A 26274-nucleotide genomic window follows, 5' to 3' on the forward strand; every position below is an offset into this window, starting at 1 on the left:
TTCGAGTGTGTTGAAGCTTAGCTTTGATGCTGAGTAGGATTTCATTTGGAAATAATAATCACTTGTCTTTAATTATTAATTCCTATTTTACTCGCATTATGGCTATTTTTCAAACAATTTATTTAATTATTTATTTGAGATCTGCCCTTTGTGCTGGTTCTCATTTTATTTAATGTTCTTTATTTTTTTTGTAAAGCATTAAATCTGTGAAAAAAAATTTGAACGTATAAAAGGTATAGAAATAAAGTTTTTATTAGAATCATTTCATTTTTTCCCCAGTCGAGCACTTATAAACTATATTGGATGCATTTTTTTTAACACTTAAACAATACAATAATCATTTTTCTATATATCTATATACAGTATCTCACAAAAGTGAGTACACCCCTCACATTTTTGTCAATATTTGATGATATCTTTTAATGTGTAATCTTTTTTTCTGAACCTCAGAGAGTTCTTTGCCATGAGGTGCCATGTTGAACTTCCAGTGACCAGTATGAGGGAGTGTGAGAGCGATGACACCAAATTTAACACACCTGCTCCCCATTCACACCTGAGACCTTGTAACACTAACAATTCACATGACACCGCGGAGGGAAGATGGCTAATTTGGCCCAATTTGGACATTTTCACTTAGGGGTGTACTCACTTTTGTTGCCAGTGGTTTAGACATTAATGGCTGTGTGTTGGGTTATTTTGAAGGGACAGCAAATGTACACTGTTACACAAGCTGTACACTCACTACTTTACATTGTAGCAAAGTGTCATTTCTTCAGTGTTGTCACATGAAAAGATATAATCAAATATTTACAAAAATGTGAGAGGTGTACTCACTTTTGTGAGATACTGTACATGTGAGTGCAAAAGTTTGCATCCCCATTGGTTTCTGGATTTTAAAAAAAACAAACCCTTATGTATAAATTCCATACCAAATCCCATAATCGTCACAAACTCGCTCATGAAAACGTCCAACACACGACAAAACAAAAGTCAGTGAAGGGATTTACATATTCTCGTAGCTTTATTTCTGAACGCGTAGCTAATTATACGAGGTCACCTGTCATCAAGACCCTGGTGAGTGAATGGCATAGGGAAACGGAATGTTTTTTGCTTGACATTATTTGTAAATATTACGATAGAATATTTTACAATGATGGCGAGAAGAGTGGAGTTTTAAACCCTGGGCTTGTTTTTGAGCCGGTTGTAGAACCTCGGTGCGTTTTTTCTTAATTAAAACACGCTCATGTAGCTGCAGCGCTACATCCATGATGAAGTGACGAGTTAAAGTGATATGATTGGTCCGTTGACGATCGAGTTATTTAATAGAGATTAAAAGCTTACTCAGAACGTGAAAACCTCAACAGAACCCTAACAAGTGGATTTAAGGTTCGAACTCTGTTGCATTTAAACCGCGTCTCGAACGTACATGAAAACCCAACAACTTCATTATCTCAGGATTAACATGTTTTGCTTGTAGCTCCGCGACATCATTTTCATGTTTAAACGATAAAGTTTCAACACAGAGACGTTCTAACAATCCGGTGGCCCTGATCGGGAAAAATCAAACCCCAGCTCCTGGTGTGTCCCGTCCACGATCGGGTCTTTAGACAAAGCAGGACGGCAACAGACTCGCAAATTCATTTTACATATTCAAATTCGAATGCAAAGATACAGTCAGATGATTCCAGCGTTACAGATGCGTTTAGACAGTTTGCATATCTGGTCATGTGACCTTTCACGAAGAATGTAGACCGATATTTAAAAGCAAAACATGCAATTACACATACCGTGTATAAAGGGGTTTATAGCAAGTGAGAATCACAGGGCTATTTTCCAATATGTGCGTAGTAAGGACTCTACGTAACTGTAGACTTAAACTCTATTCAGAAGTTAAGCAGGAGTTATGAATGTGGGTGGAGTTTGAGAGAAACAAAAGCGTGTCTCAGTTATGTGCAATATTGTAATATCGGCTCTAACTGTCAGGCAACTGGCGGTTTGAAGTAAACACAGTATGTCAGGATGAAGTTTTTGGCTGTAAATAGGCACAAAAAAACAAACAAAAACCAAAACCTGTGGAACGTCGTATGATTCTGACATTAAATAAATAAACGTGATTCTGTTAATGCATTAATTAAGAGCATTGTCCTTTTAAAGTCCAGAGACCAATTAATGAACTTAAAGTGAGCTGTAGCAGCTGAGTGCTTGGTCAGCTTATCCTTCAAACTCGCAGCCAGGGTTTCTTTAGTGCACGGCGCATCGAATTCGAACTTCAAACACCTCAAAGTTGTTCATTACGAACAAAGCACACCCGATACAATTTCATGACGTCAATTTAGCGTTTCATGAAGTTGTGCGCGTAATTAAATTCCTCCATTTTGTTCAATTAACCCGAATTTTTCCGTAATTAACGCGATAAGTTCAAATAGAAGCGTTGATGCAGCATTATAATATTAGCAGTATACTGGACTACTATTAGATTTATTTCAGTGCTCTCCATTTTATTAATCTCATATCAATGTTTCGGCCTTTTTTTATTGAAATGTTTCGTTTAAAAAACATTTTAAGTATGTGTTATGTCATATTACATTTGACAGTGCTGTTTGCTTCTGCAGTCCGCATTTTCTATCCCTGATTTTAGTTTTCCGGGCTTAAAACCGAGTGCTTGTGGTGATGAAAACTGAAAAGAGAAAAAAAAAATATGAACAGTCTCGGAGGATTCTACTAAAGGAAAATCTGGCGAGCGCTGAGATTTTAACTGAGTTCACGGAACTTTCCCACATGTGTTTCCGACTCAGTTTCCACAAACGCTGAATGTTTTTTTAAAGACCTTCTCTGGAAACATTCATAAATGCAAACTATAGTTTTGAGAAAGATTCTTCCTCCTTCCCCTGCATCATCGTGGTAGGACTCTGAAATCGTTTCGCTGAAATCTCAGTGGAGTCAGTTAAGCTATGCTGGGTGTTGAGAGGCATGACGACAACCATACTGCACAGAACATTCTGGAAAAGTCTCGTTTTGTATATAAAAGAGGGATTAACCTGTCCCTGGAGGAGGAGATGTCTTGAAGACGTTTCCTCCAGTCTCTTTCCAGAGAGAGAGAGAGAGAGAGAGAGAGAAAGAGAGAGAGAGAGAGAAAGAGAGGGTACAAACTTGAGTGTTTTCCTTTTTTTCTTTTTCATCAAAGACGACTAATATGACACACGACTCATTTCAAAGGGAGGCTGTTTTGCATAAACCTATTAAGCCAATTCCATTTCTCTTTCTTGCTCTCTCTCTCTCTCTCCCTCTCTCTCTCTCTCTCTTTCTTGTGTTCCCTGAATCTGTTCTAAATGTTAAATAACACAGTCAAAGCTACAGAGTCGAATAGGAATTGAAGAGCTGCTTCAGAAGAGAGGATGGAGGAAAAATACCTCGAGTTTGGTTTAAGAGTCTAAAATGGTCCTTGAAGCTAGAAGAGAAAATGTCGGGTTATGAAACCGCGGAGATTCAACAAGAAAATCAGCTCAAAACTTTCCCGCACGCATCCGGAAATGTACATTTCTACTGCAGGCATCTTTTCAGAATCCTTTCAGGCACGTTTACAGACTATTACAGAATTTTAGTTCCTGTGCTGTGCTATAGTCCATGGTACCAAATGGTTCCTGAGAATCAAATACACCGTTCCAGATACATTTGCAATGTTTGAGCTGATTATCTTGTTTAGGTACATCACTAATGAAAGAACTGGGACTGATATTGGTGTGATGTTTTCCCTTCATTTGAAAGTGCAGTCGCGGCGTATGGAAAGCAACCTTTCCACCACAAGAACTCCTGTGCCTACTCTGAAGCAGGAAGTAAAGCGGTTCCAGGAATTATGGCCGAAGAACTAAAATTAGTCCTGGTTCCTGCAGCGCAAATGTGCCCAATGTTCCTCAAAATATTCCTTGCTTCATGTTGCCTGCTTAGAGGTCCTCCATAGTTGTAACTGCACTACACAAGGGGGGACATTCATCTAAAATTAGTCCTGGTTACGGTGGTAGAAACATTCCAAAAGTTCCTGCAATGGAAAATGTACTTTTCCATGTACATTGGAAAACTTTGGGCTAAATTTCCTGTTGAAACTCTTAAAGATCTGGGGACCTTTTCTCTTTATTTTTTCCCCATTTTCGTGTGTTAAACAGTAATTAGAGGTAGGAACTAAAGCGGGAAGTGGGAAACTGAAGAAACCTTGCACCTTAATACTGGTCCAAAGAATCATTCAAACCAATCGTTTGGATTTGTTGCTTTACCATACCTTTATATAGACTTGAGAAAGCTTGCTGGTGTGAACGTAGAGCTACCAGGATCTCTTTAATTCTTTAAATGTTTGAGGAATCTATGTAATAAATAAATAAATAAATAAATAAACAGGACAAAGAAAACGAAAACGCCTTCTGGTCTATTTCCTAAAAATCTGAGTTTTTACTCAGGGAAATGCCTCACTGTGTAGTTTTTTACACAAGCACATTTGTTATGAAGACATCCCGTCTCTCCTTTATGCTGATCTTTCAAAATGTGCTAATTACTCATACCATGCAAATGAGTAATTTGTGAAGATCAGCAGGAAAGGGCCCGATGAGAGGCTCCTGGTTGTGATATTCAACTCTTATATGATTAGCGAGTCTGGCTCCAGCTAAAAGCAAAGCACTGACTCCTCCACCGAGAGCTTAATCCACCTCCTGATTTAAAAAAAAAAAGAACATTTCACAAGGGTCTGTTGCTAATGCTTAGCATTCATCACAGGTGTGTGGACATGTTTGCATGTAAGGTGATCTTGCTGAGTTGAACTTTTTACCAGAATTCCTGCAGCAAAATCAAGTCTAAGCCTAGAGAGCTTACCGAAGCAACGGCTGGCTGATTAACATATAGCGTATAACGTTAGCATAACATTCTGACAGAGTAGAGTTGAAATGCATTATTCAGCAGGTTTCACCTCCGAATGTCTCGTTCGATTCAGTGCAGGACTGGAAAGCACGTAAACGCCAACGAAAAACATGCCAGTTGTCCATCAAGACATGGTGTATTTTTTTAATGCGTTACAGACAGGGTCAGTGTAGGGTGATGAAGGACAGAGTTTGCGTTTAGTGCGAAGCGACAACGTTTTGAGACGACGACTCTGAGGATATCTTAACATCTATTCGTACACGTAATGCGCCGTTATTCTTCTGTACCAGTTTTGTTTTCAGTCATGTTAAAGAAAAGGTGCTACTGGAAATAACCAAACAAATGAGGATCAGAGCGGGTCAGGGAGAATGAAAAAAAAAACACCTCGTAAAAGTGGAGCGCTAAAAGTCCACACCATAAAGAACATGCCGGAATAAAGTCAGTGATCCGGAGCTATTACTTCTCCGGCATTACGAGGGATTTGGGAATCTTTTGCTGAAAGCACGTCTTTCCTGTAAATCAACTCATGTGCACGCGTACACTAAAAACCAGACATGCGTAATGTTTGTAACATTGACTTCCTGTATAGAGAAAACATCCTAATTTAAGCATCACTGCTTTAAAAAAAAATAAATAATTTTTTTAAATGACATGATTCTACACTGTAAAACCGGATAAGTTCATTTAACTCCAAAAATTTGAGGAAACAAATTACCTCAAAATTTTGAAGTTGATAAATCAATTTCTTTAAGCCGAATACACTTAAATAGGGTTAACTGAGTTAAATTTTTATTATATTTGTGTATTTGGCTCAGAGAAATTGATTTATCAACTTAAATTTTGAGGTAATTAGTTTCCTCAAATTTTTGGAGTTAAATGAACTTATCCGGTTTTACGGTGTACGCCCATGCTTTTGTTCTGAGCCTATAAAATGAGCTGCTTTTTAAAACAATAAGAGTATAAAATTGTGATATTTACAATGAATAATAAACTCAAATTGGGAATCTTATTGGAATCCATGTGTATCAATGGGAAGCCAAGTTACTGTTATCATCCTGAAGTGTTTTATTCCTCAAGCAGTTTCCAACTTTAACCATTTTTATTTATTAAAGAACATGTCATGCTTTTTTTTTTAATTTAATCCTTTTTTAACATCCATGAAACAAGTCACTTCCTGTTCTCACTTACATTTAGAGCAGCTATAAACGCTCGTTCTCTCAACGTGGCTACAGGAGCCGAGACTTGAAGCAGGAGATCAAGATCATGACTGTTCCATTCTCCAGAGATGCTTATGATCCAGTTAATGTTATTTACACCGCCATGAGGGGTTCTTATTTGGACTGAAGTCTTCATAATTGAATTAAAATGGTGAGACAGTTGCACCAGTCTAGTGGCACTCTTGACAAACTGTCTTTCAGTGAATGCCAAGAGCATTGTTGGGTTTGTGTGTTAATTGGCATAGGCAAGATGAGAATAGAGATTGATTCAGTATAAGGTTAGTTCCTGTTATATAACTTCTCTCCTGTACAAACCTTCTGACCAATCAGAATCCAGAATCCAACAGCACTGTGGTATAATACTGGATTGTAACGTGAGCCAGATGACCTATCCAATCCAATCATAACATAACTACAGAAAAAGCGTACTTTGCTCTAAAACGGTGCCTCTTTTTGAGAAATAATCTGACTTAAGTGAGATTATCTTATCTGTCAATCCTCTGATAACGAAGGAGCCGGGTTTTTTTTTTTTTTTTTTTTTTTCACAATGCTTTTGGTGTGAAAGCTTGCCGGAGAAATATTAAGAAAAAGCAGCAGAGCCGGGATCCTGTTTGTTTACGCTTGCGTTCGATGTCTTATCGACGGCAGGCATCGTCTGAACGTCACGGCATCGTCCTGGAACATCTGAAAGATTCGTATCGGAAAGGTCAAGCCGTTTGAACGAGCGGCTCATTATCAGTGCAAATAGAATATTCAGCCATGATCGAGGGACTTGGAACGACAAAAGATGGGAAAAGACGCAGAAAGCGGGAGACAGATTGGGGATTCGGAGTCATGTTTACCTTCTGAACCATGCATATGCATGAGTGATGTCTGTGTGCAGAGATTTTCAGATTCACTGCGCGTAAAAGAGTTTTCAACATCCGACGAGTCATATCTCCGGGACTAACAGAGTCATCAAGGAGAACAGAAGAGCAGTCTGGCGTTATGCCGACAGTTTAATCGTACAAAACGGTGTAGTTCAGTCACGTCTTCTTCCTCGTGAAATATCTGGATTTGTATATCCGTAGCCCAGTGGACCAATTAGTGGGCGGAAAAAAAAAACCTCACGAAAGCACAATTAAGAGCCTTTACTGTAATTGAAAATGGCGGGTTATCTCCCAACGACCTTCAAGTCGACGACAACAGAAACCCACGAGATGTTCACAGCGAGCAATGCAAATGTGTAACGGCTCAGAAAGGGTGTTAATTAAGGAATTACAGGGACAAAACAAATCACTTTGTCTGCTTTGAACTGGCTACACTGCGCTGAATATTCTAGACAAGCTAGCATGGTTAAACGACTCTGTAAGAGATTAATAAGAGTCTGTTGACTTGTCAGGATTATTATTAGGAGATTACAAACACGTACGCCGCTGCATCTTGACCGCACAAAGAGCAATTTCCCTGTCATTGGACCAGATAAGAGTGTCATGTCTCTTGATTTAAGCTTTGGGTTGAATTAGAAAGGTTTTCATTCGACCCCTTTGTTTTAGCGCATCTTATTTATTGCCTGTCATTGTTTATTTATGTAATATTGTGGCACATTTTCAGATATCGTTTTACACGATAAGGCTAAATCATTTTTTTTGGACCGCTGAGTTGGTGAGGTGTCGGTGCAGCAGGTACTGTATCTAAGATGAGGATTTAAGTTGATTCTATGGAGTGTTATACTGTATGTTATATGTGTTGAGATGTGCTGTGGCAAATATTTCAATTATGATGGTCTAAGGGCTCATGAAGGTTACGGAAAGGTCACTAGCACGCTATGAGGAAATACCAGGTCATCACAGCAGATGCAGGAGTTCATTAGGTCAGAAAGAACCGGTGCTATTTTATGCACATTTGAATTAGATGTGCTGCTTCCTGTAAGCATGGCCTTTTGCTCTGTACACCTGGTGTTCATATCAAATATTACAACATTAATATAACTATGAATGGATGTTATTCTTTAATAAATAAATATTATATATATATATATATATATATATATATATGTGTGTGTGTGTGTGTGTGTGTGTGTGTGTGTGTGTGTGTGTGTATGTGTGTGCGTGTGTGCGTGTGTTTGTGTGTATATATATATATATATATATATATATATATATATATATATATATATATATATATATGTGTGTATATGTATATGTGTGTGTGTGTATGTATATGTGTGTGTGTGTGTGTGTGTGTGTGTGTGTATATATTTATTTTTTTCAACCTGTAATTGTAATTGCTACAGTATAAATATGAGGAATAAATCATTTCAGGACATGAAGTAGGAAAATAATCACCAACAGTAACTCCGCTTCGTCACACCTTCCCCCGTCATTGATTATTCTGGGTTTTATTCATTACAGAAATCGTTTATTAATAATCTGTAAATGAAAGTCTTGTTGATTGTGTGTGTTGCTCTGATGACACTGCCAGCCTGAATCAATCCTGTCTCATATTGCATTGTAAATATTTTCAGTGAGTGTTTATTAATGAAGCGTTCTGCCTTCTTTACGAGTTGTTTACTTTATTTCTATCTACTGTGCACACGTCACGCATATTAACAGCGCCCAGCTGCGTGAAATACGTGAACACGTTTATATATGAATACCATTTAAGTAAACTACAGTATATGTTTGCGTTAATACTTTAGCGTATGTAAAATCTACATTATTCGATCTGGACAGTTAGATCGCAATTTTTTCGCCATATCTTCCATTATACGCTGTAATTTATTTCTTCATCCCACGTGTGTGCAAATATACATATATTTCACCAGTTCTAAGTCTTGTGTTTCCTTTGTCTTTCTTTCTCTTTGTGTGAGTGCTTATCTCATTTTTAGCTGTGTGTGTTGTGGTGAAGGCTCAGACTCGAGGACCTTTCCTCTTTCCTCCTATCGATCGTCTCGTCCCACGGATTTATGAGCTTTATTCTCGGTGGCTGTCTGGACGGCCCAGACATTTACCATAACGCAGAAATAGACCCCAAACCTTTGATGATTTTTAAGAAGTAGCAAAAAACAAAACCAAACCGTTTTAAATGACCTGAAGATGCACAGGGATGACCCATGATGCAAGTTCTTGGATCACGAATTTCCTTTATTGATGAGATTTTAGTCTGTTCCAGGCCTGTCGCTCCGTCTCTCCATCTCTCCGTGTCGGCAGATGTTAAATGCTGATTTATCCGTGATAACGATAAGCAGAGATAAAAAGAGGAAATGAAAGACTGTGGTAGAACCTAAAAATAGGGCTGCTCTATATTCCTGCTGACAAGCAATTACTCATGAGTGAGCACTTCTTAAGCTGAGCTGTATCTCTCTCACACACACACACACACACACACACACACACACCCTGCCGTGATGAGCCAATTTACTGAAATACTTATATTACACTTTGTCATACTCCATTTTTAGCTTCGGAGTGTGTATCATATGATTGTTATTGTTAGAATCGTGCATGGTGGGAGGTCAAACATGTATAAAAGGAAAATAATTAATGACAGTTGAAGTTTCCTCAAAAGCATGTCCTAAGTGTTTTGATCCTCTTAAGCCACAGCGATTTGCCGACGCTAACCATTCATATTAATTAAACAACGCGTTATATTTGTATTTAATGCTGTGGAACATCTGCAAATCAAGTTAGTTCCTGTTCTCACCTCCACTGTGTGGCCAAAAGTATGTGGACACCTGACCATCACACCCTTATGTACTTGTTGAACATGCCATTCATTCCAGATTTATTCCTCTCTTTGCTGTTATACTAACGCGCTCCGCTCATCTGAGAAGGCTTTCCGCTAGATTTCAGGGCGTGGCCGTGGGGATTTGTGTTCATTCGGCTACAAGAGCGTTAGTGAGGTTGAGATCAGTTGCTGATGTTGTGATGGTGAGGAGACTCCAGTTCGTTTCCAGTTCATCCCAAACGTGGTGAGTCAGTGGGGTTGAGGTCAGGGTGTGTGCAGGACACTCGGGTTCTTCTAACTTCTTCCAACCTTCACACACCACGTCGTCATGGAGCTCGCTTTGTGCAGCAGATGGAACAGGTTCGGACCTCTTAGTTCCAGTGAAGGGAAATTGTAAAGACATTGTATAGAATTGTGTGCGTCAGACTTTGTGGAAACAGTTTTGGAGAAGAACCTCATATGGGTGTGATGGTCTCCGCAGGGTACATAAAGTTTTAGCCGTATAGTGTAGGTCATAGCGTCTATAAACATCTTCTCTGTTGAATTTAATAATACAAAAATACTGTATTCGAGTGTATCTTCATTCATGTGTATGTAGTTTTAACTAGATGTGTATAAACTTCAGTTAATATGGCTGATGTTTTCATAATCCTGAAGTTGCTCATTTTATTTGAATTAATGTTGCATTTATGAAACCGAAAGCCGTCAGATTATCAAAATATTCCGGTTTTTATGCTTTTTTTTTCTTACATGTTTCTTAATAGGTGCATTCTTAATTGAAATAGTATCATGTTATATTCCTCCAGGGTTAATCGTGATAGATGATATATTATATTTACTTAAGATGAGTGAAGACAGATGCAGTCTTGATGAAAAATATATACAATACAGCCTGTTCTGGTCTGAAGGAATATTTTTATACGTATATACAACTCTGTTTTGCCAAATTTGTGCCAGAACGTGTCAAAATCTCGATCTGTTCTCAACCTTGTTGCCTTTTCTGTCGTTCTCTTTGCTTGATTCCTGTCTGTCCTTTTCCGTCTCCTCCGATGCCTTTTTCTAGACCTAATCCACCAGATCTGTGAGCATCTCCTGACCTTTATGTTTTGTCCCTCCTCTCCTGCCATAGCCCCGTCCTCCCCCGGTGTCGACTCCGTCCCTCTGCAGAGAACAGCGAGCCAGAATGCCACGGGAACGTTCCCACGTGGAGGCTACACCGGCTACGTGGAGCCGTACCGCACGCTGCAGTACTGCTCGTCTGTGGAGTCTCCCTACAGCAAATCAGGCCCCAGTCTCCCTCCCGAGGGGACCCTGGCACGCTCGCCCTCCATCGACAGCATCCAGAAGGATCCGAGGTAAGACTCCGCTGGCCTCGGTCAAACTTCCCGGGTCGTGCTTTTCATCCAGAGCTGTACGGTGTTGAAGTTTGTGGCGACTCGGAGCGTATTGATCCGGTCTCAGCAGGATGAGAGGAGAGGTAGGAGGTCAAAATGGCTTTTTTGAAGGATGTTGTTGGCTCTTTTGCAGTTGCTTGTTGGCAGGTTTTCAGTTTTGCGGTGCGACGTCAATAGCACAGTAGTCTTTCCGCTTCGGGATGTTTTCTATATGTTTTTGCTGGAACATAAACAAGCTTCGGGCATTGTGAGTATTAGGAACTTGGTTATAACTTGGTGAAAACTTGGTTCCTGCTCTTTCTACATGGTCCTAGCAAGTGAAAATATCTCGAATATGGACGATTTATCGAATATTTCTTATCGGGAGATTTTATATAACCCAATTCAGCCTTTTAATGCAGCGTATCTGCAGCTGCACTGGGTTTTAATTGGTCTTTCCCCATCAGGCTCAGGTCCATTTGAAGCGGGCCACGGTAGGCGCAGCCGCGGACTTCTTTTTGAAACGTCGGAGCTAATTAGCATTGCTGAGTCGTGATCAGTGCAGGTGGCGGTGAAGGCGAAGCTGGATGGATGAAGGCCAGTGCAGCCAGCGAGCATAATGATGTCTGAGTCTGTGATCTGATTATTCAGTGCTCGTCTTTGTAGAGCATTTAAAATGCGTTCTAGTGATATGTTTACGGTGCAGATTTTTCACAGCTTGGCCATTTTGCTTGTGCTTTTGCAATTTAAAAAAAAAAAGATTTCCCTTCTTTGATATGAAGGGGGGAAATGTGCCAATGTGATAAAAGAGAATTATTCATTGCCTTGTAATCGTAGGAGTGGTGCTATTTACATAAAATGTATTGACAAATTTCAAGCAATATCCGTTTTCATATCAGTTCTAAAAGCTATATAGGTAAACCATAGGTAAATAAGGAACGCTCTGGGTCATGCTGCTATAGGAAAACAATCAACGACAGGGTGTTGTGATGAAGCAGAGATACTCTAACCTTCCCGAACAGCACGTCCAAAAGGATTTTTCTCCTCCTATACCACAGCAATTTGCACTATTACCCTTTTCAGTTTATTAAAGAACACGACATACTTTTAATCCGATAGACTGACACCGGAGACTCCTCACATAAACGCTAAACAGACATCTCCTTACCGGAGACAGCACTGGATTTAGTAACATGCTAAATAATTACTAAATAATTTTTGTAATGATCAAATTAAGTCTCATGGTACTCGGTTTAAACTCTGAAAAGCTCCACGAGTCCGTAAATCCTTCTCAGACCTCATCGATCGTTCCCCTGTGACGGCTGACGAGAGTGTCGGCGTGTGAAGCGCTAGTTTCGGAGTCAAGGTGAGTGCGCGTCTCTCTATTAAGGTTCGAGGGCCCAGAAAGGCACTGATGGGAGTCGTTTAGCCTGTAATGGAGCTGCAGGCGATTGGGTGGGGGGGAGGGTGTTGAGATGTGGCCGGCACCAACACTTGTTTCCATATGTGACACAATCGCAATTCAGACTGGGCCCTTTTGAGAAAATGACTTCTTTTATTATCCACGCTTTTTATTTCACAATGGCGCTATTTATTTCCTTCTTCAGCACAATGGCTGGCAAAACAGCCGTAATGGTCGTAATGGTTTCAAGGTTCCTCTGCTGTTTAGAGTTCTCCTGGCTTGAGAGGGGAAAGTAAAGAGGTAAGGAAGAGTTTACTACTAACAGAACGTTGCCAGTGCTGGTTTAGGTTTGTTTTTTTTTATTAACCGTCAGGCCCCGTGGCAGATGTTTAGCGCTGAAGCATTTGTGAAGGTGTTGACTTTTTCAAACAGGGTTTGTTCGGTCAGCGACTGCCTTCAGGTGAGCCGCTTAAGCGTAGTGGACTGACAAAGCGTGACATTTTTCTGACCTTTTCCCTTTGGCAAAGTGCAGGAAGTGTCGTGGGCGAGCGAGAGAGAGAGTCGAGAGAAAAGAGCAGTAGAGCATTTTGGTGTAGAATATAATAGTATACAGGAGTACTGTACAGTGTATAGAAAATTCGAACAAATAATAAGCGATGTTATGCTGGATAGCGGAGCTTTGAAAGGTGTGTCGAAAAGATGGGACAGCGTCAGGTGAACTTCTGTGCTAGCAATGCTATCGACATGCTGTTTTCCTGTAATGACCTCATTGGAAAAGCCTCGAAAAATGGGTACGATGTTTATTCCAGTCCAGTGATTCTCATTCAGAACATATTACACAACATATTACTATTCATTTTTCGAAAATAGATCTCTTGACTTTACTTGACATCATCCAATATTACCTTCAAAAGCAAAGAGAGTTCTTCAGTCCACGTTTTCAAGGCGAGCGCTCGTGTTTAAGAAGAAAACCTTGGACGCGGTGATTTGCATAATGTGGACGCCAGACTTCAAATCGACTTAAGCGAGTGATCTTTAAGGTATCCATGTCTAAACGTTCACATCCAATAGGATCAAAGCTCCAGACTTAAAGAGAATGCTGTCCTCAGGATTTAGCACTTTATAGACGCCGGTGTGGGCGTAATCGCGATTGAGAGGCATGTGTGCTGCCTGATGCACTCAGAAAACGGTGTGTACGTGAGAGACACGGAGGAGTTGATGAAGACAAATGAACGTGATTGAGTGGAGCGTATTGATCAGAGGGGTAAAAAACGGGGGGTTGCCTCCTGCAAATACAGGCGCCGAGCTCCGTGCGTTTCCAAACCTATCGATCCAAACTCGAACAGCGAGCTGCTTTTAAACACAGTCATTATCACTCTGGCTCCAGGCTGTCGTAACATCTGTTCAACATCCTAAACGGAGACACACACACACACACACACACACACACACACACACACACACACAAACACAGAGAAAACGTGCTGATTCAAGGAAGTCCTCCCATCTTCTTGAACTGACATTGACACGACCAGAGCTTGGAATTCTGAAACATTCATTTTTAAGAGACTTCAACATTTTCCTCAGGGTGGAGATTATGAAAGAGGGCGGGGCTTTTCTGACCTCCTAGTATAGATCATTGAAAGGTTGTGGGGTCAATTCTTAAACATGATAGGAACAGTGGAGGCTGGTGGTTATTAAAATAGGGGAATCACAACTGTCTATTATGGACTATAAAAGCACCTGTTAATTAAAATGAAAAAAAAAAAACAATAATTGAATCATTTTAGGGGAAAAATAAAAAATAAAAATATACAATAACCTGGATATATAAGTGTGCACACCCTTGAACTAATACTTAGTTGAAGCAGCTTTAGATTTTTTCACAGCATTCAGTCTTTTTGGGTAAGAGTCGATCAGTTAGGAGCGTCTTGACTTTATATATTTTATTTTATTCTTCCTTGCAAAAGCATTCTAACTCAGATTGTCTGGACATCTCCTGTACACAGCCCTCTTCAGGTCACCCCACCGATTTTTGATTGGATTTAGGTCTGGACTCAGGCGGGGACGTTCTAAAACCTTGAGCTTGTTTTGGTAAAGCCGTTCCTTTGTTGATCTGGAGGTTTGCTTTTGGTCGTTGTCGTGCTGAAAGCTGAAATTCCTCTTCATCTCAAGAGTTTTAGAAGATTTAAGGTTTTGTGCTAAAACTGTCTGGTATTTGGAGCTGTTCGTTATTCCCTCCACACTGATTAAAGTCCCGGTTCCAGTTGAAGAAAAACAGCCTCACAGTATGAAGCTGCCACCACCGTGCTTCACCGTGAGGAAGCCGTTCTTTTAGTCATGTGCTCTGTTTTCTTTTGTGCCACACATATCTTTTGGTATTCTGGCCAGAATATCTTCACACATCAAACTTTGGTCTCTTCAGACCATAACACATTATTCCACATGGTTTTGGGAGATCTTGCGCCCCTACCCCAGAGTCCAGAGATATGAAGAATTCAGTAAATTGTTGTCACGTGTAGGGAGTAAGCAGTACTTGTCAGAAGCTGCTGCAGTTCTTTTACTCTCGCTGTAGCTCCTCTCGGCAGTCTCGCTGACCGGTTTCTCCTGATCTTCTCATCAGTTGTAGAGGGACGTCCTGATCTTAGTAGTGTCACTGTCGTGCCATATTTTCTCCACGTGCTGATTATATTTACAGTGTTCCATGGTATATCCGATACCTTGGAAGTATATTGTAACCCTCTCCTGATTGATATTTTTGAGATCCCGTACCTGCTCTGTAAGGTCTTTGTGGCCCAGGGCTTTTCCAGTTGGATTTTACGCAGAAGATGTCAGGAGAATCCTATCGGAACAGCTGGACTTTATTTGGGGTTAATCAGTCACTTTAATTGATGGCAGGTGTACACTCATTAGTGTTTAACGTGAGTTTGAACGTGATTGGTGGATTCTGAACGCGGCCAAGTTCTCAATTATAAAAGGGTGTGTACACTCCTGCATGCTGGAGATTGGGAGTGTTTTTGTTGTTGTTATTGTCTGTGTTTTGTACAGTGATTAATTTTTTTCCTATACACTATCAGTGGCAAGTGTTTACTGGAAGAATCACTGATGGAAAAACAGAACGATTAAGAAAGCAGGAGGAGAAACGAGAGCCGGGTCTCTGCCCCGTCAGTGTAATATATCAGGTTGTAATTATACTGCGTTCGCTCTCAGTGACCTGTAGCTGAAGATGTACTGATGTTTTATTGATGCTCAGCTTTTCTTTTTCGTCTCCGAATGGTAATCAGGCTAATCCATGAGCTGTGAACTTTCACTGGCACTGACTGTGAATCCTAATCAACCCTGTAATCAAACATCTAAGAATGATACAGAGTTTATTTATCAGAAACGCCTACAAACGTGGACTCCATTGATACTTAATACGCAAAAATGTGCTTGTTTATAATCCATGGACGTGTTTTAGTCTGTGAATGTACTGAGGCGACACGGATCTTCTCATCTGGCAAGCCCTGGAAGAGTCGAGCACTCGCACGTTGCAGTGGTTATCGATCACATCACGGAGTGTTTAATTCGTCTTATACTTCAGAAATTTGCCAACAATGACATTATTTTATTTGTGAAAGAACGAGGTCCTACGTTTCATCCGTCTGTAGTTAGTCAAGTCTAAGTCAAATCCTTTCTCCTGTTCTCACTTACGTTACAGTAGCTACAAAGGGTCGTTCCTTCACCAGCCCTCTCTTTATTCTCTCTCTTCAAGCTAAAAAAAAACCCTTTAACATAAAGTTACAGATTTACCTCTGACTGTTACAAAGTGCTGACACTGGAGACTCCTTCCTTAGAGAAAATGTCACAATACGCACGTTTTTTAATCTGTTTATTTGGCACGTCGTCGGTACAAGCCCATCTTGAAACGAGTTGTTGCTATAGCAACGGTAACCCGTGTCACACCCCTGTTCATCTCCCTCCACTGGCTTCCTGTAGCCACCCACATCAAATTCAAGGCCTTGATGCTCACGTACAAGACCTTGACTGGAACAGCACTCTCCTACCTCAACTCTTTCCTGAAGGCTTACGTTCCCTCACGCAATCTGCGATCGGTTAACGACCGACGGTTAGTAGTGCCTACTCAGCGTGGCTCAAGGTCCCTTTCCAGAACATTCAAACTAACCATCCCTCAGTGGTGGAATAAACTTCCAACCTCAATCCGGACCGCAGAATCTCTCACCGTCTTCAAAAAACACCTAAAGTCCCACCTCTTCCGTGAGCACCTGACCAACCCATAAAAAAAAAAAAAATTGCACTTACACCTCTACTCCGCGCACTTTGCTTCTTCTGGAACTCAATTAATGGATGTTGTATGGTAGCACTACTTGTATTGTTCTCTGCTTGATATATCGCTTTGCTTGTATTTTCTCATTTGTAAGTCGCTTTGGATAAAAGCGTCCGCTAAATGAATAAATGTAATGTAACGCATTAAAAGGAGCTCAGTAATGAGATGTAATGTGATGTAAAGCTGCAGATACAGAAAATGAATCAACACCTTCTGATCAATCAGAATCAACGTTAATTGTTCTTTCTCATGAAGCATCTCGACAACATTGCATTCGCGCTTGTGTTTGTTTAGCCACCGTGTTTTCATAAATTAAGCTAAACTTTAACGGCGCAAAACTAGGAACCAATTAAGGACAAAAAAATGCCTTTCTGCTGCTGCCTCCGAGGTCATGTGGGTGTAATTTGGAGTCTGTATGAGAAATGTCCTGTTACTTTAACAACCCTGAACACGGTGAAATGACGCATTGCCCTTACACAGGCCCAGCCGGCAGCGTTGCCTGTTCCAGGTAAATTACCCTCCACTTATGTTCCTCATCGCCTTCTTGTGAAAAAGTCCCTTAAAGAAAAAATAAAGAGAGAGAGAGAAAATGGATGAAACTCGGCACAAGGTTTGACCCTTATTATCAGCAGACTTCAATTTGTCCAGCATGTGGTCCTGGACAAACATGTTTGACTTTGATAAATAGAGCGTGCCGCATGCACAGGGGACCGAGCCTGAATTATTATGTCGGCCCTTTTGTATGTGGTATAATGAGGAGCAGATAAGTTTCATGAGGTTCAAGCCGGGTGCATTGTGATGAAACAGGGAGGTGGAAGTGTTTTGGCAAGCGGGATGAAACATGTTTTAATGGGAAGGCTGCGTCATTAGTGTGCTCGTGTTGATGAGAGATTGAGTTGTCAACGCTTTGTATAACAAACCCTGTGCCTGGTCTAACTTTATGCTAATGAGTTTAGGAGTTTCATCAGGCTGGCATCGTTATATTCGCGTTCATCTCTCAAGGCAGCAATCAAACTAAACAGGATTTTCAAATTATACCGTTTACACCACAGCGGCGTCGATTTCTCAAATCTGATTGGTCAGAAGGTGTCTGGAGATTTGTAGAAGGAGTCTCCAGTGTCAGAGGTAAAGCTTACTTTAACTTTAAGTTTCCTGACATCTTCAGGACGGAGGACTGTTTATAGCTGCTATAACGTAAGTGAGAACAGGAACGAACTTGTTTCACAGACATTCCATGACTTTAAATATAACTATAAATGGATAAAAAGTATGGCGTGCCATCGCTGTGGTATAAGAGGAATAAAACACCTTGGGATGCCCTGGTATGGACGTGTGTGTTTACAGTAACTCTGCTTAATCACACCTCAGTGTTATTGATTATTTTCCTATTAGTGCTGCACACCGAGTGTTTTATTCCTCACATGATGATTAATGCAGTAACTTCACAGCGGACAGGGCGACTGGGATCGATCTGATGACTTGGTTAAATGACTGACAGTGCCGCAGTTCGAGGCGTAGCGATAAATCAGCCAGGCAGACAGGAGCCGCGGTACTTGAGGTTAATGCATAGTTGCATGTGTCAGCTTCTTTAAACTCATCCCACACGCTCCCGAGACGGACGAGCGGAACGTACCGGCTAAGCAAAATAATATCTTTTAAGGTTCACCTCATCACGAAGGATTCCTGTCTGAAAGAACTGTGGTGCTTAAGAAAGAGATCTCCAAATGACATCACATCACATCTGCATTCACGTCCTGATCGTGACCTACACCAACGACATGGACCGTAACACACTTCTACAATCGATGAGCAGACTCGCTGGGGCTTGGAATTGGCCTGAGAGTAGCATTAATATCACAAGAGGGAAAAAGAATAGTGATTATATTAAAAAAGAAAGAAAAGGTAGCAAGCATTTATTATCCTTTAGCGGAGAACTTCGGGGTTGTTTCGTTTATAGAACAGCTTTCCTCTCGTACTCAGACGACTATAAAACCACAACCACAACCTCATTCACTGGGGTGTGTAAACTTTTACTGCATATTTGTGAATTGCTGAGAGCGGGTCGGAAACTTTTTTGTTACTTCTTTTACCGGAGTGTTCATAGCATTTGATCGTGTAGGTCTTGTGGGTGTTGTAGAAGGTTGAAAAAACTTCACTGACTCATTAAAAGCATCCATCCCCAGATGGTACATTTAAAACACTTAATATTCATTAAAGGAACTTTTTTTTTTTCTTTTTTTCATTTGATTTGATTGACCACTGTGCTGTACAAAGCCAGTTATAGTTCATAATTATACTAAATAAATAACTAAATAAATAAATCGAAAAAAATAACAGACTAATTTGACAATGTTGGAAATTTATGATGAGTTAAATGCCAAAAAAAAAAGGTGAGACTCGTATTTGAAGTTGTGTAAGGAGGTGGCAGAACTGACAGACAGAGGTTCCGTTACGTAGGACCAGCGTTCGGAGATTCACGGTCACCTCTCAGCTTTAATCTCGATCTGGGAAAGGACAGGGTGTTCTGATCAGCAGATCGTAGACATCTGATAGGCTTATTTAAGCTTAATAGATCGGACAGATAGAGGAAGCGCCAGGCCGTTTGATGACTTAATAACAAACAATAATACCTTAAAATCAATTCTATAACACACTGGCAACCAATTTAAAGACCTTCAAATTGCAGGGATATGACCATGTTTACGCACCCCAGTTAAAAGTCTAGCAGCAGTGTTTCGGACCGTTTGAAGCCGTGAGATATTCCCGTGTATAGAGAATTACAGGAATCCAAGTGAGATCAAATGAAAATATGGATCACTCTCTCAAGGTCTCTAAAAGATAAGAAAGACTTAACTTTGGCCAGAGGTTTCAGATGAAAAAAACCTGACTTTACCACTGAACTAAATATGTTGGTCAAACTCGCGGGAAGAATCAAAAGTCAGTCCTAAATTTTTGACAGATGCAAGGTTGCCAAGATTGCAGTTTGTATTTCCTTTAACCGCAGTGGGACCGAACACAATAACTTCTGTTTCGCTCTCATTCAAATATAAGAAATTCGAAGACATCCAAGATCTAATATCAGCCAGACATGCAAGCAAGGTTTCTAGACCTTTCTTGTCTTGTTTTGTTTCATCGGCAGATCGATTTGGGTGTCACCCGCATTAAAAATGGAAAGCCACTCCGTGACTCCTTAAAATTGATCCTAGTGAGAGCATATAAAGGGAGAAAAAGGTGGGTGGGACCAAGAATGGAGCCTTGAGGGATACCACAGGTAAGGGGAGCTAGAGAAGAAACAGAGCATCCAATACCTTGAAAAAAGGTTCTATCGCTAAGATAGGATTCGAACCAACAAAAGGACACTTCCTGATGCTTAAAACATCATGGTCAACACTGTCACACGCTGCACTCAAGTCGAATGAGAATAAAATGACAGACGTCCCAGTTTCAACAGATATCAAGATTTCATTCCTAAAACCAGAGTGAAATTTTTTAATTTTCTTTAATGCCGGTTCTTTCCAAGAAACTCTGTAAGTGATCTAGCGCAGCTTTCTCTCAGATTTTTGCAGTAAAAGGTCAATTTGAGCTTGGTCTAAAACAAGATTACTCCACGTTTGGCTTTTTCAGTAACGGTTTCACCAATGCATGTTTAAAAAAGGCTGGAACAGACCCGGAGAAAAGACTGTTGTTTCCTACTGCTAAGATTCACATCAACAACACCATTAATGATCTGTTTAAAAAAGAGGAGGTAGGAACTGATCGCTTCTATATCATCCACAAAGAAATTCAGAAGATTTTCACACAATGTGGAAGACTCCGCAGGATAGGTATTGCCTATAGAATTTATGACAGAATCGAGAATATTAAACTGCGTCCTGGGTCTGTTTGAGTTCCGTAGATATTATGTCACCCCTTTTTTGATATTTAAAGAAAGATTCCTGTAAGATCTCGAAAGATACTTGTAGCTTATCCTTTCTCCATCTACACTCTGCCCTTCTGCCTTAATCACCGAGTATTGCCGTTTAACCATGGTTCAGATTTGTTTTTATGATAATTCGGCGAATTAAACGCATTAAGAAACTCATCAGCGTTTAAAGTGTTTGCAAGATGTTCGACAGAGTGCAAAAGACCAGCCTCGCTAAACGCTGCAGCAGATTTCTCTCCAGATGTCGGAGAGCAGTTTTCAGTGCCCATCGTACAGGTCTAATGATTTTAGCATCATAATGAACAAGAGGAACAGTGAACGTTGCCAGCTTGTGGTCTGAGAAACTTAAATCACCTAATTGGACGGTGGAAATGGACAGGCCATGGGACAAATCCAGATCTGAAATATGGCCGTGTGAGTGTGTTGGTTCTTTCACTTAATGGTTCCAATATTAAGGAGTATTTGACAAGCGTAGGTTAACAAGTCATCAACGTGTTGGAGCATAGCAGTCGTCATAAATATTAAAACCACCACAAACAAACTGAGCAACAGACGGCATGCCATGGACCTCGGCGCCATCTTTTCTCACAATTATCTAGTAGCTGCGATGTAAGAGGAATAATGCTATACAGCATGCTAATTTATTTTAATTACGCTGATTGTATGTGGGTTTTTTGTAAATATTTTGTCTTATTTTCTTGACATCAAGATTGGAACGTGAGATGATTTTCATGGTTTGTTTTGCCACACGTTTGAGTTCACCAAAACTTTCAGATGGAAGAATGCAACAAATATGAATGAAGTCAGGGGTTTTTGTTGTTGTTGTTGTTGTTGTTGTTGGTTTTTTTTTGTCAAATGGGATATCAGTGCTTCAGTTGAACACTTGAAAGGAGCATCAGCCCAAACAGGCAGGACCATCTGGGATTCCTTTTGTCGACAATCCCGCCTCTTTAAATGTGTCCCCGTGCCCCTAATCACAGACGGAACAACAGAGGAAAACACAAGCGTGTTGATTGCGTCTCAAACATGCAAATGGAGCAGTTTAGGCCTGATTGTGAGAGAGCTGCTGTTTACCAACATCTAATGGGATTAATCTGAGAGCTGGAGACTGATTTCTCGAGCCGGGTAAGACGCTCATCATCCTCACCCTCCATTCATTCATTCATTTATTTCTTTCTTTCTTTCTTTTCAACCCCTCGGTTTCCTCTGGCCTCGTGTCAGCCGTCTGTTTTGTTCGACGAGTTAACGGTACACAGGACCCGGCCTTATTTCCTCCGGCGCTTTTATTTAATTCTGCGCGTTCGTTCAAAATACCCATTTCCCTCGTCGGAGCAAAAATAAAGCCGGCCTCGTCTCGGAAGAGAACGAAGATGTGTTTTTTAGACTAAAAGGCATGTTTATCAAGTGAAGAGATTTCTCCTGACTCGCTTTAATGTGTTTAAAACCTCGCTCGATCTGCATTGACTCGTTTTGAAATGTTTTCCAGGAGGAAGCTGCTTATGCAATAATGAGTCATGCTTTTTAGTGTGTGTGTGTGTGTGTACTGTAAGTGTGTGTGTTGGAGTGAAGAGTAATGGACTGAAAATGCTGTAACTGTCCTGTAATTGTGTTTATACCACACGAGATGTTGATTCATTTTCTATAACGGCGACTCTGACAGTAGTGAAGCTGCAAATCACCGGTTTATATCAAAGCAAAATTCTTATTATTTCTTATTTAACAAAGAAAACCATATATATTCATCGATATGGTGATGTTTTCTGTAAGGAGACGTTTATTTCTTTATCATCTTCGGATGGAGTCTCCAGTGTCAGCGCTTTGTAACAGGGAAAGCTAAGCTGACGTTTTCCGACATCTTCAGTACATTTTTTCGCGCTTTCTTGCTAGCAGGACAAGCTTATTAACTAGTTTATTAAGTTTATAGCTTTTATAACGTACTGTAAATAACAACATGATTCGTAGATATTCCAAAACATCTGAACGAACTGATGTGGTGTAAGAGGAATAAAACACTTCGGGGCGTAACAGTATACGCAGTGTTTTATTCCGTGCTTTTTTTTTCTTGTTTTTTTTTTTTTTTAGACAAAGAAAGTTAAAACCACATTAAAACATATGAAATCTTCTTCTGTGCTTTCTTTCTTTCGGACTTTTTTTAATCTATGACAAAAAAAAAACACTCGCTGAACAGCGAGTCGATGCTAACATTCCGTACGTATTACTTTAACGCACACACACAACATAATCTGGTCACTGATAACACACTTACGCCTTATGCTTATCGACTCAGCGCCTGATTCAGACCTGAAGGCCGTCTCGCCCTCGCTTTGGCGTATTACCTTCTCACACCACCTCCACTGACGCACTTTAATTCAGTCTCGGGTCATCAATAACACCATCCGAGGCCTAAATTGCTGCTCGCTTTAGCACCAAAAATAAATAAATAAATAAATAAATAAATAAAAAGAGTGTTCGTGGAGGTGGAAGGTGGTTCTGGGTTTAACACGATTGAGCGACTTTCACAGCATACGTTTTATTTAACAGAGAAAGATCTGACGTATAAATAAAGAGAACAGCTCATGTGACGTTCACACCGTAACCACAACAATGCAGTTCAGTCCTAGCTAGTTTCAGCTAGTATCTAACTAGTCTAGCTTGCCCTATAGATTAGATTTATTCTAATCGGTAATCTATATTAATCATTGGATCGTATCCGCTCGTTCTGATTCACTTTGTCCTCCATGTTTGGTTTTTGCTTGCTTGACCCCCTTCCCAGCTTGCAACCTGTCACTCGGAAGGTTCTTCTGTGATGAAAAAAGCATCCGTTTGAGTAAACGTAAATATACTGTACATCCTCCAGAAAAAGTCTTTTCTATATCTGATGACACAACAGGATGGTGTAATAAAAACAAGATATAATAATAAACAATAGCACAACGAGTCTGAGATAAGTTGAATTCTGGATTCTGATTGGTCAGAATGTGACCAGTTTTTTTTGTTTGGCTTGTTGCATGTGTTAGCTGTTTCAGGGAGACGTTAGACAGATGGTTCAGTATTGAAAGCCGTCCATATGTTTTGCGTGCAATTGCTGTCTGTGCATGGACAGAAATCTGACTGCATCTGTCTACTTTAAAGGCTTACGTGTTTGAACGTTTCTTTAGACAAATATGTACATGTAATGGTTTAAATGCAGAAGAAAAAACCGTCTCGCAGCTGGAGTCTGGCTGCTGCTTCTGTGGAACTAACAGGAAATTACGATATCGATCAAGCCACCTCGGATGAGACGATCCCTGAAATTATTCCGAGTTCATCGCCACGAACTGAGTCTGCTTTACTACGTTTAACACTACAGAAGCGATAGGTTAGGAGAAAGCGGTGAAGACAGAGCAGAGCGAGTGAACCCGCCGTGACCAGACGCGGAGTGTGAAATGTCTCGGGGAGAGAGGACAAGCCGAGTGGAGCCACGAAGCGTCCCTGAGGAACACTCAGAGAGCCATGAAAATATAATTGGGAGCTGTCAGGTACAGACGAGCGCTGAGGCATCACACACAGAGGAATACGCAAAGACCGAAGAGCCAAGGGAAAAGGGGTTGGGGGGTTGTGCGACGGTTTTTAGCATTTTCAAACACTGAATAAACATCAAATAACAGCAATTTGGCCGCCTAAGAGCCGAAATCATGGTGCTGTGGAGTGAAGATGCAGTTAAGTGGATGTGCTAGCTGGGCTAGACGGACCAAACACACCATTTTGGCTCAAATTCATGCCACTTTGCTGTTCACTCCTTTTTTTTATCTGATGTGTAAGAACAGATTTAAAAAAAAAGCATGTTTGAGAGTGTGTGTGTGTGTGTGTGTGTGTGTGTTTCAGTTTGCCGGTGATCAGAAATGTGATTTATTAAAGAACCGCACATCGTATTAATTTTTATCCGTTTATAGTTACGTTTAATGTTGCGTGAAAGAAGAAAAAAACAGAACAAATTTCCCGTTCTGACTTGATTTAGATATATGTTTAAGGTATAACAATTGTTTTATAGCGCTGGCACTGGAGACGCCTTCCATCATTAAATAAACATCTCCTTACAGGAAACTTCAGCATATCAACTTTTACTCGCATTTATTAATGAACGAGCTGTTACTGTAGAAACCATCACGTATTAGAAAGCTGAGATTTGCAGCTGCGTTACTGTCAGAGAAAACTCCTCTTCAACACCTCCTGACCAATCACAATCCAGATGTTTGCAGTGTGTATTGAAGTTGAATAAGCAGCCTTGTTTATCTCTCTCTCTCTCTCTCTCTCTCTCTCTCTCTCTCTCTCTCGCTCTCTCTCTCTCTCTCTCTCTCTCTCACTCTCTCTCTGTTTTTATGTTGTTGTTTTTTCGAAGTGTCGTGAAAGTGACTCAGGGTTTTTTTTTTTCTCTCTTAGGCTCATTTCAAACTCTTTCTTTCCTGCATGAGTTCAGTTTTTCTGATCAGTGAAAGCCGTAATGCTATAGAGAACGCCGTGCTGTTTATATGAGAGGAAGAAGTAAGTGGGCGTTCAGGACGTGTAGGACAGTCGGGTTTTAGTCGATCTTCATCTTGCCTGTGAATGAAAATGATATCCTGTATTTTGATGCACAATATCTCAACTGACTCAGCAGAATTGCTGTTCTTGCTGTGTGTGTGTGTGTGTGTGTGTGTGTGTGTGTTTCATGAACATTAGCTCTGTAAGACTCAGTGGGGGTTTTTAAACGTCTTAAAAAGAGTGCTGCTTTTTGATTATATGCACCAGAGACCTGGAACACACAAATAAACATCTTTTAGGCTTCATCTGTGACTGAATTAAAAAATAAACCAACACTTTATCATTGAACAAGCCTTACTTTATTATTTGCCCTACGTCTACCGGCCTGTTATTGTTACGTTACGTTTATATTTATTCAATTTAGTGTAATTGTTCTTTTTCCTGCCATTGAGTGAGAGAGGCATAATGTTTTCGGGTATGTCGGTGCGGCGTTTCTTGAGATTCTCGTTAGCACGATATCTCAAACGAGCGTTTGAATGTTTGTAGGAATTTTATGGAATGATCGCTGTGACCAGCAGATGATCTGATTGTATTTAGGAATTGGTCGCAACAGGGTCAAGGTCACAAGAAGGTCATGTGTCTGAAAAAGTTTTTCTTCAATACGTTCCTTCCTGTCTGAAATATATTTTAAGGGGTGTTCAGGGATAGAAATTAGTAATAAGATGACCTAGACTTGGTGGTGGTGGAGCTGTCGCTGTCAGCGGTGCTGGCGTTGAGTTCCACTGGTTTAACTTCACACTGTAAATGTGCTGTGTGTATACATATATATATATATATATATATATATATATATATATATATATATATATATATATATATATAATAAAGGATATTATTAGTAGCAGTATACTGTAAGTATTATT

General features: G+C 40.3%; 1 protein-coding gene across 5 annotated transcripts in view; it reads left to right on the forward strand.

Moving 5' to 3' along the window:
• ctnnd2a (catenin (cadherin-associated protein), delta 2a) overlaps window positions 1-26274 on the forward strand; it is a 293452-nt gene that overhangs the window by 173576 nt on the left and 93602 nt on the right. For all 5 annotated transcript variants that reach the window (XR_008393326.1, XR_008393327.1, XM_017453313.3 and 2 more), the window contains one exon: window positions 10957-11182. Coding sequence is in view for 3 of the 5 variants with exons in the window: in XM_017453313.3 (XP_017308802.1) it covers window positions 10957-11182 (226 nt within the window). In the remaining 2 variants the exon portion in view is untranslated. The remainder of the gene's footprint in view (window positions 1-10956; window positions 11183-26274) is intronic.

The sequence above is a fragment of the Ictalurus punctatus genome, chromosome 23, assembly GCF_001660625.3.
Source record: "Ictalurus punctatus breed USDA103 chromosome 23, Coco_2.0, whole genome shotgun sequence".
Classification (NCBI taxonomy): domain Eukaryota; kingdom Metazoa; phylum Chordata; class Actinopteri; order Siluriformes; family Ictaluridae; genus Ictalurus; species Ictalurus punctatus.